We start from the raw sequence: 20,841 nt of genomic DNA on the forward strand, positions 1-20,841 counted from the left end.
CATGTAAGTTACAGGTGTACAACAGAGTAATTCACAATTTTTTAAGGTTATACTCCATTTATAGTTATCATAAAATATTGGCTATATTCCCCATGTTATACAGTATGTCCTTGTAGCTTATTTTGTACATTATAGTTTGTACCTCTTAATCCCCTACTGCTATATTGCCCCTCCCCCTTCCCTCTCCCCACTGGTAACCACTAGTTTGTTCTCTATATCTGTGAGTCTGCTTCTCTTTTGTTTTAGTCACTAGTTGTACTTTTTAGATTCCACTTATAAGTGATAATGTACGGTATTTGTCTTTCCCTGTCTGACTTATTTCACTTAGCATAATATCCTCCAAGTCCATCCATGTTGCTGCAAATGGCAAATTTTCATTCTTTTTATGGTTGAGTAGTATTCTGTTGTATATGTATACCACGTCTTCTTTATCCATTCATCTGTTGATGTACACTTAGGTTGTTGCCATATCTTGGCAATTGTAAATAATGCTGCTATGAACATTGGGGTGCATGTATCTTTTCAAATTGGTGTTTTTGTTTTCTTCAGATATATACCTAGGAGTGGAATTGCTGGGTCATATGGTAGCTCTATTTTTAGTTTTTTGAGAAACCTCCATAATGTTTTCCACAGTGGCTGCACCAATTTACATTCCCATCAACAGTGTACAAGGGTTCCACATCCTTGCGACATTCGTTATTTATGTTCCTTTTGATGATAGCCATTCTGACAGGTGTGAGGTGGTATCTCATTGTGCTTTTGATTTGCATTTACCTGATGATTAGTGATGTTGAGCATCTTTTCATGTGCCTGTTGACCATCTGTATTTCCTCTTTGGAAAAATGTCTATTCAGGTCTTCTGCCCATTTTTTTTTTTTTTTTTTTTTGCGGTACGTGGGCCTCTCACTGTTGTTGCCTCTCCTGTTGCGGAGCACAGGCTCCGGACGCGCAGGCTCAGCGGCCATGGCTCACAGGCCTAGCTGCTCCGCGGCATGTGGGATCTTCCTGGACCAGGGCACGAACCCGCGTCCCCTGCATCAGCAGGCGGACTCTCAACCACTGCGCCACCAGGGAAGCCCTTCTGCCCATTTTTAAATTAGGTTGTTTGTTTCTTTAAAACAGACTTAGCAAGATCCACAGTCAAGGCCTGTTATGGTCTCATTATTGCCTGCCCCCCAGAGGATGAACTCTGTTAATGAAGTACAATTAAAGTGAAAAAAATGCCTCTTTGCTATATCCCCATTAAGCTTTACTTACTGTTGCCTGTTAACAATTTATTAACTATGAATTATAATTCATAGTAAATTAACCCTTCTTTCTCCGCTCAATTTGCCAGAAAAAATAGTTGCGTAAAGTTATAAACCAGCCTACTGGCTTCATGAGAATACAGATATTAAACTATTTCCTGCAGCTTTGAACCTCAGAAGAATTTAACAGCTTTTGTGAATCCAGTACTGGCACTCATTTTTAAGCCAGGAGCAAACATATAAATCATGTGCAGCACAGTGTACCTGTCTTTAGAAAGCTGTTTACAGTCATGTATATTTATTAGTTTTCCATGGTTTCAGGCAATATGTTTTCTTTGCCCTTTCCTGTTTTTCTGTATGCACACACACACACATTTCTATCCCAAAGCCCCTCTGGTTCATCGTGAAACATGGCCTTCCGGAATGATTATTTTTCCCACGTACATCCTTGTTTAGTTGCTTTAGATAGCACCTTAAATAAACTGGATCTTTTCCTGTCCTTGCATGTTTACAATTTTCCCTTCTCCATTTGTTAAGAACTAGGAAGGGTCAGAGATTTCATCCTGTTTGCAAGCCAGCAAGTCAGCCTGCCACAGTCTCAGGGATGCTAAGAAGGTACAAGATTTCTGAGTCAGAGAGAAAGTAAATTATTACTCACAGCAATAGTAACAGCCTGAGTATCACATTTGAGCTGGTTCTCCAAGTCCCACTTCCTACAGGGTGATGTGAAAAGGTCTAGTTGATTCACACCTGCACATGCAGTGGGTTGCATTACAGGAGAGGAACCCTAATGTTGAGGAACCTGAATCTTTTATAATGGGTGGTATCCTGCGTGACCTTTGCATGGCACGGCGGGGGGGTGGGGGGGGTAGATAAGATCTTGTTTATACTGGAAAGTAAGCAACTTGCCCTTTGCTCTGAAGGAAGATACTATCTCTGTTTTACAAAGCTGTCTGTTCTTGAAAAGACAGCTCCAAGCAAGGGCAGTCAATGCCTCTGCTCACAAGACATGCAGGCATGCAAGAATACCATGGAGAATTGTCTTCCAACACCATGAAGCTTTTCTTCATGGACTTGTGTTACATTTTATTAATGTTTTCAATACATGCTTTTAACGTTAAGGTGGATTTAGTGCTATGAACATATAATTCCCAAATCACATAAGTCCTCTTGCAAAGGAATACCCCATATTCTTTTTTTAAACTAAATTAAAATTCAGGTTTTTTTGTTTTTCCTGCGGTATGCGGGCCTCTCACTGTTGTGGCCTCTCCCGTTGCGGAGCACAGGCCCCGGACGCACAGGCTCAGCGGCCATGGCTCACGGGCCCAGCTGCTCCGTGGCATGTGGGATCTTCCCGGACCGGGGCACGAACCCGTGTCCCCTGCATCGGCAGGCGGACTCTCAACCACTGCGCCACCAGGGAAGCCCTAAAATTCAGTTTTTAATTTCTGCTTAATTTACTTAACCTCTGTGTGCCTCAGTTTCCTTATGTGTGTAATGAATTAATAGTATCTACTTGTTGAATAGATTGAGATAATCCAATAACAATGAGTTACTGAATAGGTTACGTGAGATTGTCCATCCTTAGCACAGAGCCTAGTAAACATTAAGTGCCCATTGCTCAATAAATGTTAGCTTTAATTAGAACTGGCTATAAATGCAGTTTGATGAGAGGTACTTAAAACACCTCCTTCACTACACTAACACCATTGGACCCACTTCCAAATGTATCTTGGGGGTGCTGCTTTGCCTTTTGTTGTTGTTGAAGCATTTATCGGGAATAGGGAGAGAAAAAAGGAACTAGCATTTTTGAAGACCTGTTATGTGTTTTAGGTTAATTATTTGTTTTTATTTGTTTTGCGGGGATTTTTTGGGGGTTTTTTTTAATTGAAGTATAATTGATTTACAGTGTTGTGTTTCAGGTGTGCAGCAAAGTGATTCCCTTTTATATATATATATATTCTTTTATATGTATATTATTTTTCAGATTCTTTCCACTTATAGGTTATTACAGAATATTGAGTATAGTTCCCTGTGCTATACAGTAGGTCTTTGTTGGTTAACTATTTTATAAGTATATAGTAGTGTGTATGTGTTATTCCCAAACTCCTAATTTATCCCTCCCCAAGGTTGATTATTTGATCTAGTGCTTCCATGAATTGTTTCAATCATTCTTCATTGCGTTTTCATAAAGGAGGTATGATTTTACAAAAAAGTAGACTGCGACTCAGACTTATCAAGGTCATACCGCTTGTAAATGGAAGAGCAGGGGTAAACCCCTGTATGACTAGTCTGACTCTGTGCCTTTTTAAGTTTTAACTATTCGATCTTACTTCCCCCAACTATCTCCCTATCTTTAGGAACAATAATATATGCAACCTGCTAGGTTTGAGCTGGACTTGTGGCCTAAATGCCACTTTTTGTACCATGGCCTACTGCCAGATTCATAGGCTCAATCAACATGTTTTTCTCAGTCGTTTTGAATATATGATTCCTGGTTTGGGTCATTTTCAAATCCTCTCAGAAATCTTAATGACCGTGTGACATTTTTGAGAAATGCAAGCATGACAACTTCTGTAGTATGTTGGCTTTTTTAAGAGCCATTACATTAAACAGAAATTATAAAAGTAAATTATGATAAGCCTGCAATAATAACAAAACCCTCATTCAGGTAAATCATACAAACTCACTTTTAACTCTAGAAGATAGACTCCTAATGCTACACTAAAACAAACAAAGGTCAACTGCTTTTTTAAGAGTTCCATAGAAAGTTTTTTCTTAGCAACCCTGCACGGAAAATCGATTATACATTTTTTAAAGCAACTCATATAAAAATCAGGCTGTGGAAAATAATGATTGCTTCTTAACACTGGAATAAAGTTTGCTATAGATTTGCTGCAGAATTAAGGTTCTGTATTTTCTGAAATCTTTATTGACAGTAGTGGACCATATCCAAAGTCTTCTGCAATAATACTTTGAGCTCTCTCAGAAATTCACCACTTCAAGAAAACTTCAAAATAAAATTTTTGAAAAGTCTGTTAGAAAAGTTTAGACAACAGTCCAGAACTACCAAAGAAATTTAGAATTCATATATAATCTTAACAGATATGAAGGTGGGAAAAGTACTAATAGAAACTGTTCTGGTGCTATAATTGAAAGTAGTTATATAGTCCCTGAAAATAATAAATGGATGTTATAATATAGGGAAAGCCAGTGAACCAGCATAACACACAGAGTGATAAGTGAGTGAAAAAAGCATTGCAGCCTTTTGTTGGTAACGTTGTTTAATCCAGGATCCTACTCCCACTCACACTGATCGCTCTTGGTTCCTGTCAACAACTTCGTACATGCGCCGCCCTTGTTGTTTTCTGCTCTGCCCCCCTATAAATTTTTTAGAGGAAAAAACAACAGATACATAACATGGCCTTGTGAGAAAACCAGAACATAAAGCCATGAAATGAAGAATTTCACTCTGTCAACCTGTTCAGCTTTCCCTAGGAGTTCAATTACTGTATTGGCTTTTATCTGTTCCACTGAGCGTTTACTGAGAACATCGGCTATTATGGACTACCACCTAGATACTTGGCCATACTGTTACTTCGCATTTATCTGAAATCCTTTCAGGGATTTCAACAGAGACTTTTATTCTGTTCCATAGCACTACCATCTGTAGGAAAGTTTGATTTTACTTGAATGAGATAGTGAGTAGTCACTTATTTTCTCAGGAACGTACTCTTCCTCTACTGTGGCTATTTCTAAGAATTTCTGTGACTTTCTCGTGACTTTTTCATACCCATAACTCCTCTGTCCCTTTCATACAATGTACTTAATATTTCAATTTGAGCCTCTTGGAATCAAGTCTCATTCCAAGAGCTTGTTTAAAATCTGCGCTATTTTTAATTTATGAGTAGTTGAGGGAATTTCTCTTTTCACTGAGTTATGAAGTAAAGACTGAGATTCAAACAATGTAGTAAAATCTTTTCAAAGTTCTCCTTTGATTCATTGACGTGATCCAGATCCTCATGTGTGCATCTCCCTAGAAACTCTCATTTTAGGAGATTTTTTTCAGTACCCCAACATCTTAAAACTTAGTCATTCAGACACCACCCACCCGCCCTCTGACACCTTCTTCCTGATTGAAAGAGGCATTTATGTATATGAGTCACCTCCTGCCAGCTTCACAGGAATTACATAAAAGCAATCTGCCTACCAGCTTGGCCTGAGGACAGAAAATCACATTTCATGTCAATGTGAAAGACAATCTTGCTTGTGGAAAATCACAATAGAGAACTTTTAAGACGTTGACTCTCAGGATATCAAGCCTTAATCTATACTCTATACTATAAATGAGTGAACTTATAAATGCTGTACTTTCATCAGTTTGGTCTAAGCTTCTTCCATTTTAAATGCTTTTTTTGTGATAGATAAGTGAAAGGCTAAGTCATACGCAAGAAAGGTTACATAAATATATACTCATACACACACAGAAAGGGAGGGAGAGAATATAGATCAATAAATAAACATACAAACAAAACACACTATGTTTCCTCAGCAATACAAAAATATTAGTGTGGGAAGATTTAAAAGACATGGTTTGTGACAGGAAAGTCTGTTTCATAGTCTTAAAAAAAATTGAAAGACTTTTCTGTATAAGATATTATACTTGGAAAGCATATTAGTCAAGATATTTTTCATTTTCTTGTCTCTAGACAAAACAGCTTATACCATATGGAAATATGGGTTTAAATCCCCTATTCTGCCTCTTACTTGCTGTGTGGGTTTAGCAAGTCACTTCACATATCTGAGCCTTACTTTCCTTAAATTTAAAGTGGCAATAATAGTGCTTACCCTGACTCTCTTAAGTTGTTGTAAAGGTCGGGTGAGATGATAAGTGAAAGCTTTTTGAGAATTATAAGCAATAATACAAATGTAAAGTTATATTATCTTTATCTCAGACTCAGAATTGCAGCATTCTAGTATCTTCAGTCATTATTCTCTTGGTGACACAAAATACACAGTGCCAGTTAAGTCTTTCTCTCTTTTGTATCCTTTGTAGTTTTTGGCATTTCTCAGGGGTGGCGATGGGACCCTGAGTTGGCTGCAGTTGTGAGGATCAGTAGAAAGGCTGGGAAAGTCATAATAACCCTTTCTAGCTGATAGAGGATCCTGGGAGGTCCCATGTATTCCATATTCTCTTCCTTTCTTTCTTACCAGCCCACCCCTACCCCGCATTCACAAATTCATGGAACCTCAAAGAAAGTGCCATTGAGGCTATCCAGACAGCCTACCGTAATATCTCAGAGTATGCATTTCTCTCAGCCATGAGTAGCCCTAATCAATTCCATACCATCCTAGGAATTCAGTGTGTGACACCAATCAGAAACTGTTCCGTTTGCTGAAGAGTAAGCAGAATTATTTTCTCCTGCAGAAATGGTTACTCCTTTGCTGTAAAAATATGTATTGAGGGCTTCCCTGGTGGCGCAGTGGTTGAGAGTCCGCCTGCCAATGCAGGGGACACGGGTTCGTGCCCCGGTCCGGGAAGATCCCACATGCCGCGGAGCGGCTGGGCCCGTGAGCCGTGGCCACTGAGCCTGCGCGTCCGGAGCCTGTGCTCCGCAACGGGAGAGGCCACAACAGTGAGAGGCCCGCATACCGTAAAAAAAAAAAATATATATATATATATATATGTATTGATACACAGAGCAGTATTTATATTAGACAAAAAAATTAAACAATCTAAATGTACAACAGTAGTATAAAACGGTTCAATAAATTATAGTATATCCATTTGATGTAATATTCAGCATCCATTAAAAATTTTGGTTTTGGATGGTTAATGTGACAGGAGAAAGCTCATGATATACTGTTAAATGGAAAAGGCAAAATTCAAAACTCTGTATTTTTAATCATAATTGATACAGTTCTAATTTTTACTTTATGGCTCTAATTTCACTTATACATCTATATATCTACATATACATAGGTATATGTAGTTATTGGTAAAAATGGGATGGGATTACATCATAATATTAATTTATCCTGAGAGGTAGATTTATTAGTGATTTTAATTTTTTTTAATTAGGAAAAGATGTGATATTTTAAAGATAATCACTGACACGTAGAATTGTGAATTAGCCTGCTAAATATATTCAAAGTTTTGGAACACTTAAGTACCATTTTTCAATAATCAGACCATTTCTGACAGTACACATCTATGTTCTTAGGGTTCTTAGATTGGAGGAGACCAGTAAATAATACCTCTGCACGTGGCAGTGATCAGCTACCTCCTCCATGGCCAAAGTAGTTTGCATATCAGAGAGTGTTTGCTTGCCCAGAATACATGTGGTTTTCTGAATTTGGTACTGGAATATTGATTTAGATTATTATGATTAGATTTTAGGTATTATTACAGCATTTTAGACATGTTGCACATAAAGGATAAAGCATTTTAGACATGTTGCACATAAAGTATTATTTTATATCATTTTATATAAATGTTCATAGGAACAACAGACTATACCAGTTATAAATAGAATAATGATGAATAAAAACATTCTAGCAATGAAGAGTTTAACAAAAAGGATATGATTTAAGAATATTACTGGGAAAAGAAAAGAATATTACTGAGTATTCAAGCTTCCTGCACAAAAGCATATTTTGAAAAGACAGAAATAATGGGTGAATATATAACATTGTTCTCATAGACACTCCCAAAATCTGTTTCATAAAAGCAATGTAAAACATAAGAAATATTACTACTTAACTTTATAAATTATTATCTAGAAATAAACTTCCCTCTTCACTATACATAGTCATAATATTAGTAGCTGCCATCTGTTTCAATATATCTTTTATGTGTTTTAATGTTTATTTCCAGAACATTGAATAAATATGTAAAATGCCAAGTCAAGCCTGCAAAATCAGAGCTAATTCAATAATTTGAGTCAATGTATTGTAGTTGATTTAGAGGTTAGTTAACAGGTACTGAATTTGCTTCCGAGGTCTAATCATAGGATAGATTGTTTGGGGTTTTTCCTATTAAATATTGTAAATGTAAATTTTAAAAAAACAATCTAGAATCACAAAGTAAAGTTCAAGTGTAGTTTGGGAATTTTATTTTCAGGGAGATAAAAAGAAAAAATTTCTAACTTTAAGAATAAAGCAGTGAACACACAAGAAATGATTTTAAGATGGATTTTTGAATACATATTTTCACCATTGAAAGGAGGAAAATAAGAGAATGAAATGAAGTAAGATGGATGAAGAAGAAAGATAAGATCTAAGGGGAAGGAAAGATAGGAAGAGCCAACTAGAATATTCAGCTGAGTAGAAGAAATAAGCAAGAAGAAGGGGAGAAAGAAGGGTAGGAGGATACTGAAGGTAAATAAAATGAGGGGAAAAAATCTTCAAGAAATAAATGAGATCTCAAGATGATGGAGTACGAAGACCCTGAACTCACCTCCTTTCATGGGCACACCAAAATTACAACTACCTACAGAGCAACTATCTATAGAACAACCTGAAGAGTAGCAGAAAAGATCTTCCACAACTGAAGATATAAAGAAGGAGCTACAACAGGATGGGTAGGAAGGGCAGAGATGCTATCTAGTCAAGACCCACACCCCCTGGTTTATGACCCACAAACAGGAGTTCCTCCCCTCCCCAAGGAGTGAGATGTCTGAGCCCCATATCAAGCTCCCCAGCCCAGGGGTCCTGCACTATGAAGACAAGCCCTTAGAAAGTCAGACTTTGAAAACCAGCAGAGCTTACATTCAGGAGAGCCAAAGTTCTATAGGATAATGAGACTCTGTGTTTAAAGGACATGCACAAAGGGCTCCCACAAAATCTCACACAGTCCAAGTCCCAGTGTTGAGGCAGTAATTTGAGAAGTGCCTGGGTCAGAACCACTGGCTGATATTGGAGAGCCTCCCAGAGAGGCAAAAGGCAGCTGAGACTCCCCATGAGACTCTGGCAACAGCTGTCTTTGAGATGTCATTGTAGAGTGCTGACATGGGCACTGGCAAGCGCCGTTTTGGAATCCACCTTCTAGCCCATTATCATGGGAGACTTGCCCTGTCCACCAGCAGGGCCTTGGCAACCAGCTGGGCCAGGAACCAGCTCCACCCACCAGCATAGCCACGATAGTCGGCCCTGATACAACAGAAGGGCACACATACAGCCCACATAGGAGACACCTCTGTAACATCTATCTTAGGTGGCCAGCAGGGAACTTTCTGCTGGTCCCCATAACATGTCTTGTACATAAGGCTACTTCTCCGAGATTGGAAGACATAACACCACTATCTAATACATAGAAAAAAAAAAACAGAGAATTATACAAAGTGAGGAGATGAAGGAATATGTTCCATATGATGGAACAAGACAAAATCCCAGGTAAAAACATTAACCAAAATGGAGATAAGCAATATACCCAATAAAGAGCTCAAGGTAATGATCATAAAGATGCTCACTGATCTCAGGAGAAGAATGGATGAACACAGTGAAAACAAGAAAGAATTAGAAAATATAAGAAAGAACCCATCAGAGCTGAAGAATACAATAAATGGGATGAAAAATATACTAGAGGATATCAACAATAGATTAGACGATACAGAAGAACAGATCAGCAATCGGAAAGACAAGAGTAGTGGAAATCACCCAAGCTAAACAGAAAAGAGAAAAAAATTGTTTTGATAAGAATGGCTTAAGAGACTTCTGGGACAATATCAAGCATATTAACATTCACATTATAGGGTCCCAGAAGAAGAAGAGACGAGAAGACAGCAGAAAACATTTTTTTAAGAAAAAATAGCTGGGGACTTCCCTGGTGTCCAGTGGTTAAGAATCCACCTTCCAATGCAGGGGACATGGGTTCGATCCCTGGTTGGGGAACTAAGATCCCACATGCCATGAGGCAACTAAGCCTGTGCGCTCTAGAGTCCGCACACCACAACTGGAGAGTCTGCATGCCACAACTACTGAGCCCATATGCTCTGGAGCCCACACGCCACAACTAGAGAGGATCCTGCGCACCACAACCAGAGAGAAGCCTGCGTGCCGCAACAAAGAGCCCGTGCACTGCAATGAAAGATCCCACATGCCTCAGTGAAGATCCCACAACTAAGACCCGATGCAGCCAAATAAATAAATATTAAAGAAAAAAAAGAAAGGAAAAATAGCTGAAAATATCCCTAACCCTGGGAAGGAAATAGACATCCAGTTTCAAGAAGCACAGAGAGTCCCCAAGAAGATGAAGTCAAAGAGGTCCACACCAATACACATTTTAACTAAAATTAAAGAGAGAATCTTAAAATCAGCATGAGAAAAAACAACTAGTTATGTACAGGGAAACTGCCTAAGACCATGAGCTGACTTTTCAGCAGATGCTTTGCAGGCTAGAAGAGAGTGGCATGATAATTCAAAATGCCAAAAGGAAAAAACCTACAACCAAGAATATTCTAACCATTAAGGTTAAAGTTCACAGTTGAAGGAGACAAAGTGTTTTACAGATGAGCAAATGCTGAAAGAGTTCATCACTGCTAAACTGGCCTTACAAGAAATGTTAAAGGCACTTTACTGTGCAGAAAAGAAAAAGCCACAACTAGAAATAAGAAAAGTATGAAAGGAAAAATATGATTGATAAAAGCAAACATAGCAAAGGTAGTGGATTAATCACATGAAAACTAGTAGGAAGGTTAAAAGACAAAAGTAGTAAAATGATCTATATCTACAATAATCTATATCTACAATAATTAAAGGATACATAAAATAAAAAGATGTAAAATATGACATCAAAGACATAAAATCTGGGGGGGGGTGTAAAAATATAAGGCTGTTAGAAGGTGTTTGAGCTTAAGAGATCATCAGCTTAAAATAAGCATACATAAATGTTGTTATATATAAACCTCATGGTAACCACAAACCAAAAACCTATAATAGATACATAAAAAATAAGGAGAAAGGAATCCAAACATAACACTAACAATAGTCATCAAATCATAAGGGAAGAGGGCAAGAGAAGAAGAAAAGAACAACGAACTACAAAAAAAATAGAAAACAATAAAAAATGGCAATAAATACATACCTATCAATAATTACTTTAAATGTAAAGGGACTAAATGCTCCAATCAAAGGATATAGAGTTGAATGGATTAAAAAACAAGACCCAAATATATATGCCTACAAGAGACTCATTTCAGATTTAAAACACAGACTGTCAGTGAGGGAATGAAAAAAGATATTCCATGCAAATGGAAACAAAATGAAAGCTGGGATTGCAATACTTGTATTAGACAAAATAGAGTTTAGAACAAAGACTGTAACAAGAGACAAAGGAGGGCTTACATAATGATAAAGGGATCAATCCAACAAAAAGCTATAACATTTGTAAGTATATATGCAAACACCTGTAAGTATATAGAAGCACCTAAATACATAAAGCATATATTAACAGACATAAAGGAAGAAATTGACAGTAACACAATAATAGTAGGGGACAATGGACAGATCATCCAGACAGAAAATCACTAAGGAAACACTGGCCTTAAATGATACATTAGATAAAATTGACTTAATAGATATATATATAGAACATTCCATCCAAAAGCAGAATACACATTCTTTTCAAGAGCACATGGAACTTTCTGTAGAATAGATCACATGCTAGTCCACAAAAAAAGTCTCAGTAAATTTAAGAAAATTGAAATCATAGCAAGCATTCTGACCACAATACTGAGACTAGAAATCAACTAAAAGAAAAAAACACAAAAAATAAAAATGTGAATGCTAAACAATATGCCACTAAACAACCAATGGGTCATTGAAGAAATCAAAGAGGAAATTTAAAAATACTTGAAATAAATGACAATGGAATCGCAGCATTCCAAAATCTATGGGAAGCAGCAGAACAGTTCTAACAGGGAAGTTTATAGAGATATAGGCTTACCCCAGGAACAAGAAAATCTCAAATAAACAATCTAACCTTACACCTAAAGGAACTAGGAAAAGAAGAACAAACAAAACCCAACATCAGTAAAAGGAAGGAAATAATAAAGATCTGAGTAGAAATAAATGAAATAGAGACTAAAAAAACAACAGAATAAAATCAATGAAACTAATAGCTGCTTTTTGGAAAAGATAAACAAAATTGATGAACCTTAGCTACACTCATCAAGAATAAAAGAGAGAGGGCCCAAATAAATAAAATCAGAAATAAAAGAGGAGAAGGTACAACTGGCATCACAGAAATACAAAGGATCCTAAGAGATTACTAGGAACAGCTATATGCCAACATATTGGGCAAACTATTAGAAATGGAAATATTCCTAGAAATATATAATCTCACAGATTGAATCAGGAAGAAATAGAAAATCTGAACAGAATAGTAATGAAATTGAATCAGTAATCCAAAAAATTCCAACAAAAAAATTTCCAGGACCAGACGGCTTCACAGGTGAATTCTACCAAACATTTAAAGAAGAGTTAACATCTCTTTCGAACTATTCCAAAAAACTGAAGAGGAGAGAACACTTCTAAATTCATTCTATGAGGCCAGCATCAACCTGATACCAAAACCTGACAAAGACACCACAAAAAAAGGAATATTACACGCCAGTATCACTGATGAACATAGATGCAAAAATCTTAAAAAAGTATTAGCAAACAGAATTCAACAATACATTAAAAAGATCATACACCATGATCAAGCAGGATTTTTTTTTTTTTTTTTTGTGGTACGCGGGCCTCTCACTGTTGTGTCCTCTCCCGTTGTGGAGCACAGGCTCCGGACGCGCAGGCTCAGCGGTCATGGCTCACGGGCCTAGCCGCTCCGTGGCATGTGGGATCTTCCCGGACCGTGGCACGAACCCGTGTCCCCTGCATCAGCAGGCAGACTCTCAACCACTGCCCAGGGAAGCCCAATCGAGCGGGATTTTTACCAGGGATGGAAGGATGGTTCAAAATCCACAAATCAATCAATGTTATACACCACATTAACAAAATAAAGGATAAAAATCACATAATCATCTCACTAGATGCCAAAAAAACTTGTGACAAAATTCAACATCCATTTATGATAAAAACTCTCAACAAAGCGGTTATAGAGGGAATGTACCTCAACATAATCAAGGCCGTATATGACAAACCCACAGCCAACATCAGAACCAACCGTGAAGGTTAAAAGCTTTTCCTCTAAGATCAGGAACAAGACAAAGATATGCCCCTCTCACAACATAGTATCAGAAGTCTGAGCCACAGCAATTAAACAAAAAAAAAGGAATAAAAGGAATCCAAATTGGAAAGGAAGAAGCAAAACTGTCACTGTTTGATACTTTATATAGAAACCCCTAAAGGTTCCACCAAAAATCTATTATAACTAATAAATGAATTCAAAAAAGTTTCAGGATACAAAATCAGTGCAAAAATCAGTTGCATTTCTAGACACTAGTAATGAACTATCAGAGAAATTAAGAAAAGGATTCCCTTTACAATTGCATCAAAAAGAATAAAATACCTAGGAGTAAACCTAACCAAGAAGGCAAAAGTCTTGTACTCCAAAGACTAAGATATTGATGAAAGAAATTAAAGATTACACAAACAAATGGAAAGATATACTGTGCTCATGGATTGGAAGAATTAATATTGTTAAAATCTCCAGAGTACCCAAGGCAATCTACCGATTCAGTGCAAATCCTATCAAAAAACCAATGACATTTTTCACAGAACTAGAACAAATAACTCTAAAATTTGCGTGGAACCCCAAATAACCAAAACAATTTTGAGAAAGAACAGAGCTGAAGGTATCATGCTCCCTAATTTCATGCAGTCCTACAAAGCTACAGTAATCAAAATATTATGGTACTGGCACAAAAACAGACACATAGAACAATGGAACAGAATAGAGAACACAGAAATAAACCACACTTAGATGGTCAATTAATCTATGACAAAGGAGACAAGAATATAAAATGGGGAATAGACAGCCTCTTTAATAAATGGTGCTTGGAAAACTATATGCAAAAGGATCAAACTGGAGCACTTTCTCATACCATATACAGAAATAAACTCAATATGGATTAAAGACTTAAATGTAAGACCTGAAACCATAAAACTTCTAGAAAAAAACATAGGCAGTACTTTCTTTGACATCAGTCTTAACAATATTTTTTGGATGTATCTCCTCAGGCAAGGAAAACAAACATAAAAAGAAACAAGTAGTACTATATCAAACCAAAAGCTTTTTGAAGAAAACCATCAACAAAATGAAAAGGCAGACTACTGAATGGTAGAAGATATTTGTAAATAACATATCCAATAAGGGTTTGATATCCAAAATATATTAAAAATTCATGAAACTCAATACCATACCAAAAAAAACTCCAATCCATTTAAAAATGGGAAGAGGATCTGAATAGACATTATTCCAAAGAAGACATACAGATGGCCAACAGACACATGAAAAGATGTCTGTCAGAATAGCTACCATCAAAATGACAAGAAATAACAAGTGCTAGAGAGGATATGGAGAAAAGGGAACCCTCATATACTATTGGTGGGATTGTAAATTGGTGCAGCCACTATAGAAAACAGTATGAAGCTTCCTCAAAAACTTAAAAATAGAACTGCCATATCATCCAGCAATTTCACTTCTGAGTATTTACCCAAAGAAAACAAAAACACTAATTCAAAAACATATGTGCAAAAGACCACCCTCAGAATGGGAGAACATATTTGCAAACGAAGCAACTGACAAAGGATTAATCTCCAAAATATACAAGCAGCTCACGCAGCTCAATATCAAAAAAACAAACAACCCAATCCAAAAATGGGCAGAAGACCTAAATAGACATTTCTCCAAAGAAGATATACAGATTGCCAACAAACACATGAAAGGATGGTCAACATCACTAACCATTAGAGAAATGCAAATCAAAACTACAATGAGGTATCACCTCACACTGGTCAGAATGGCCATCATCAAAAAATTTACAAACAATAAATGCTGGAGAGGGTGTGGAGAAAAGGGAACCCTCTTGCACTGTTGGTGGGAATGTTCTCCACTATGGAGAACAGTTAAAAAAAAAACTAAAAAACTAAAAATAGTTTTCGTTTTTCATTTTCGTTTTTAGTTTTTAGTTTTTTAGTTTCCTTAAAAAACTAAAAATAGAACTACCATACAACCCAGCAGTTCCACTACTGGGCATATACCCTGAGAAAACCATAAGTCAAAAAGTGTCATGTACCACAATATTCATTGAAGCTCTATTTACAATAGCCAGGACGTGGAAGCAACCTAAGTGTCCATTGACAGATGAATGGATAAAGAAGATGTGGCACGTATATACTATGGAATGTTACTCAGCCATAAAAAGAAACAAAATTGAGTTATTTGTAGTGAGGTGGATGGACCTAGAGTCTGTCATACAGAGTGAAGTAAGTCAGAAAGAGAAAAACAAGTACCATATGCTAACACATATATATGGAATCTAAGAAAACAAAATGGTTCTGAAGAACCTAGGGGCAGGACAAGAATAAAGACGCAGATGTAGAGAATGGACTTGAGGACACGGGGAGAGGGAAAGGTAAGCTGGGACGAAGTGAGAGAGTGGCATTGACATTTATACACTACCAAGTGTAAAACAGGTAGCTAGTGGGAAGCAGCCACATAGCACAGGGAGATCAGCTCAGTGCTTTGTGACCACCTAGAGAGGTGGGATAGGGAGGGTGGGAGGGAGACGCAAGAGGGGGGGGATATGGGAATATATGTATATGTATAGCTGATTCACTTTGTTATACAGCAGAAACTAACACAACACTGTAAAGTAATTATACTCCAATAAAGATGTTAAAATAAATAAATAAAATAATTTTTAAAAATATGTGCACCCCTATGTTCATTGTAGTATTATTTATAATAGCCAAGATATGGAAGCAACCTAAGGTCCATTGATGGATGAATGGATAAAGAAGAGTGGTATGTATATACGGTAGAATATTAGCCGTAAAAAAGAGTGAAATCTTGCCATGGAACAGCATGGATGGATCTAGAGAGTATTATGCTAAGTGAAGTAAATAGACAGAGAAAGATAAATTCCATATGATCTCACTTATACATAGAGTCTAAAAAACAAAACAAAACAAAATGTAAACAGACTCGTAGATACTAAGAACAAATGGGTGGTTGCCAAAGGGCAGGGGTGTGGGGGAAATGAGTGAAATACGTGAGGGAGATTAAGAAGTATAAACTTCTGATTATAAAATAAATAAGTCATGGGGATGTAATTTTCGCATAAGGAATATGGCCAGTAATACTGTAACAACTTTGTGTGGGGACAGATGGTTGCTAGACTTCAGGTGTTGATCATTTCATAGTATAAATGTCAAATCACTATTTTATACTCCTGAAGCTAACATAATATTGTATGCCAACTATATTTCAATTAAAAAAATAAGTAGATGAGATATATATAATATACAGCTATAGATATACAGATATAGATAATTATAGATATAATTATCAGTAATATATAATTATATACATATTAATATATAATATATTGCTGATAATATTTTTTTAACCTTTATTGGAGTATAGTTGCTTTACAATGTTGTGTTAGCTTCTACTGCACAGCAAAATGAATCAGCCATACATATACATATATCCCCTCCCTTTTGAATTTCCCTCCCAGTTAGGACACCACAGTGCATTAAGTAGAGTTCCCTGTGCTATACAGTATGTTCTCATCAGCTGTGTATTTTATACATAGTATCAATAGTGTATATGTGTCAATCCCAATCTCCCAGTTCCTCCCACCCTACCCGTTTCCCCCATGGTATCCATATATTTGTTCTCTACGTCTGTGTCTCTATTTCTGCTTGGCAAATAAGGTCATCTATACCATTTTTCTAGATTCCACGTATATGCGTTAATATACAATATTTGTTTTTCTCTTTCTGACTTCACTCTGTATGACACTCTAGGTCCATCCATGTCTCTACAAATTACCCAGTTTTGTTCCTTTTTATGGCTGCATAGTATTCCATTGTATATATGTACCACATCTTCTTCATCCATTTTACGCCACTTTTAAAAAAATTTATCAAGAACTCCCATATATATTATCTCTTTAATATTCCTCATCATCATTCTATGAGTTAGATAATTGTCTCGACTTTAATAAATGAAGGGAAAAGTTCAGAGAGATGATATGTATTATCTATCAATAACAACAACCATATTAGGAGTAGTAATAGTAGCAGCATCAATAATAGAGGGATGGCAACTAATAACTGTTGAACACATACAATCATGAGAGGGTCTCTGAATAATATGTATATCTGTTTATACCCAAAAAAACATTGAGACTGTGAACATGATGGGGCAGAGCTTCCAGATATCAGCTACACTATTAAGAAAAGATTTTGCTGTGGATCCAGCAGTACTATGGAAGGGTGGGGAAAGATTTGGTGTGGTAGAGTAAAAAGAGTACCCAATATGGAATCAGGTGATCTATATCCTTAACCTTGGATCCACCACTAATTTTATCTTTGAAAATGGGCAAGTCATTTTTCCTTAGTTTCTTCATGTATAAAAGAATTGTTGACTAAGATCCTTTACAGGTCTACCATATAGTGTTACTTTTTGCCTCACTGAGGTGGGCACTCAACTACCAGAGTCTGGGGGAGGGGGAGAGAGGAATACAAGAATGTGAACTTAAATAAGAATGAGAAAGAAAAGGAGGACAAGGAGAAGAAAAGAAGTCCATTAAATACTCATAGCATGAAAAATACTTTATAGGATATAACAATTAAAACTCTGATTCAAAATGGCTTTACCTGTCATTAGTAGGGGGTTTTATCTGTTTTTCAATGGAAGGGCAAATTACAGATTTACTTTACCATGATATCCATTTTTGAAGAATAATCACTATCTTTGGGGAATCTAAGACTTAAAGATTGAAAAGTCTTGTATTTTGAAGACCAAAGATATATCTGAAAAACAACAATCTGTTTCTTTCAATATATGTTCTTGCATAGTTTCACTTAAACACAATGTCCTTCTTTTGACAACTGGTGAACTACGTCCCTGAGGGGTAAAGGGAGATGTATTTTATGTACTAGATACTGCTTCCTTTGATACATGAAGAATAAACTTTTCATTTAACTTCCTTTTTCTAGCTGACATTTTTTGCTGATTTATTGCAGCTAAAGGATAAATATAAGTATGTATTTATGTAATCTCAGAAGCTTCTTGCTAGTTGTAAGGTGGTAAAGAAACTACTTTCCATCATTTAATTCTCTCATGTCTAAAGGAGTAGTTTTACCTTTTGAATGCTAAAGGAAGATATCTTCTCAAGGCCATGCTCTACCTGATATATTTTTAAAAATTATGTATTTCAGGCCCTGCTTGATACTCAGAATCTTTTGCGTGCACAAATCACAAATTTTACGTTCAACCTGGGATTTTCAGGGAAATTTTACCATACAGGTAAGAAAAAGGAGATTAACTATTCTCATTAAAGCCTCTCTGACCACTCTTTTTAAAATTATGACCCCTCTTCTTCACACCTTCCCGTATTCCCTGTGTCTCTCCCCTACTTTATTTTCTTCATATTATTCAATTTCATTTAACCTATTATTTTTTCACCTTTACAAAATGTTAATAGTTGGAAAGTTTATTCACCATATTATTATTTAATGGGCTTTTTTTCTACTGAACTGTAATTTACATATATAAAACTGCATAAGTAATAGGTATAGTGCTCAATGAATTTTCACAAAGTGTACAGAGCTCCATAACCAGCATGCAGATCAAGAATGAGATACTTCCAGAAACTCACACACCCCCTCCCTTGTGCTGCCTTGGTCACTAGCTTCCCTCAAAGAAAACCACTATCCTAACTTCTAATATCATAAATTAGTTTGCCTGGCTTTGAGATGTGTATAAAAGGAATCATATAGTATGGACTCTTCTATATACAGCTTGTTTTGTTCAACATTATTTTGGTTTTGCAGACATCATTGTGTATAGTTGTAATTTTTTCATCGTCATTGTTCTGTAGTATTCCATTTTTTGAATTTACCAGAATTTCTTTATTCCATTCCTCCAATGTGGATGGTTGGGTTGTTTCCAGTCTTTGGCTTTTTTTTTGCATAATTGTGTTAAGAACATTTTTGTACCTGTCCTTCAGAGGACATATGTCTTCTTTTCTGTTGGTTATCAACCAGGAGTAGAATTGCTAGTTATGTGGTACATTTATGATCAGCTTTAGTAGAAAATGCCAAACAGATTTTCAGAGTGGTTGTACCAGTTTTTATTTCCAACAGTATGTAAGTTTTCCTGTTGCTCTACATTCTCACCAGTATTTAATATTATTTGTCTTTTTAACTTTAGCCTTTCTGGTGGGCAGTAGAGATATCATATTATGTATGACTTAAATGTACATTTCACTAAGTAGTGAAACTGAGCTTCTTTCATATATTTATTGACCATTTGGATATCTTCTGTTTTGAAATACCTCAGTGGTTTTTTTTTATTGAGTTGTCTGCTTTTACTTATTGACTTGTAGAAATTCGTTATATACTCTTAATGAGCCCTTTGTCCCTTATCTGTGTTGCAAATACTTTCTCCTAATGTGTGGTTTATCTTTTTTACATTCCTACTGGTATTTTTTGATGAACAAACATCTTAATGTAGTCCAATTTATCTTTTTTTTCCTTTTTTTGTGTCTTTTTAAAGACATCTCTGCATGCCACAAGATCATGAAAATATGTTCCTACATGCTTAAAATGTATCTATCTGAGATCCATCTGGAATTGATTTTTGTGTATGTGTGAGATAAGGGCCAAGATACCTTCTTTTTTTCCATAAACATGTCAAGTTGGTACCAAGTATTGAAAAGACCATCCTTTTCTCACTGTTCCATGGTATCATCATTGTCGCAAATTAGATGACCATATATATGTGGACTCTGTTTCTGTACTCTCCTGTCCATTGGTTCCATTTGTGTCATCATACTGTCTTATTTACTGTAACTTTATAATTAATTTTAATATCTGCTATTGTAAGTCCTCTAAGTTTGTTCATCTTCTTCAAGATTGCCTTGGCAATTCTTGGTCCTTTGCATTTTTATGTAAATTTTAAAAGCAGCTTACCAATATCTACAAAGAACCTCAAATTTTTATTTAAATTTTTTAAAATTTTATTTAAATTTAAAACCTTTAATTTTTATTTAAATTACATTAAATCTATTAATTAGTTTGGGGAGAATTGCTATCCTAAATATTGAGTCTTCCTATTCTTGAACACATTTAGGTCCTCATTAACTACACTTGATACAACTTTATTGTTTTTATATTAATTCCTTGGTGGGGTTTTTGATGCAATAGTAAATGGTGTCTTTTTTTAAAGTTTTCCATTTCTCTTTTGATAGTATAATAATAATAATATAATTGATTTTGTGTACTGATCTTGTATTTAGCAACCTTGCTACATTCACTTATTAATTTTATAGTTTATCGATTCTTTTGGATTTTCTACCTATCCAGTCATATAATTTTTGAATAGTAAAAATTTTATTTCTTCCTTTCTAAGCTT

General features: G+C 36.0%; 1 protein-coding gene across 1 annotated transcript in view; it reads left to right on the top strand.

Moving 5' to 3' along the window:
- The window catches only part of LOC309821450 (bifunctional heparan sulfate N-deacetylase/N-sulfotransferase 3), a gene marked incomplete at its 3' end in the record, with an annotated part of 138,775 nt that overhangs the window by 25,336 nt on the left and 92,598 nt on the right, over nt 1-20,841 (top strand). Inside the window, exon 2 of the mRNA XM_082652736.1 lies at nt 18,645-18,732. Coding sequence (XP_082508862.1) covers nt 18,645-18,732 — 88 coding nt within the window. The remainder of the gene's footprint in view (nt 1-18,644; nt 18,733-20,841) is intronic.

Source organism: Grampus griseus (genome assembly GCF_964374135.1).
Source record: "Grampus griseus genome assembly, chromosome: 4".
In the NCBI taxonomy this organism is placed as follows: domain Eukaryota; kingdom Metazoa; phylum Chordata; class Mammalia; order Artiodactyla; family Delphinidae; genus Grampus; species Grampus griseus.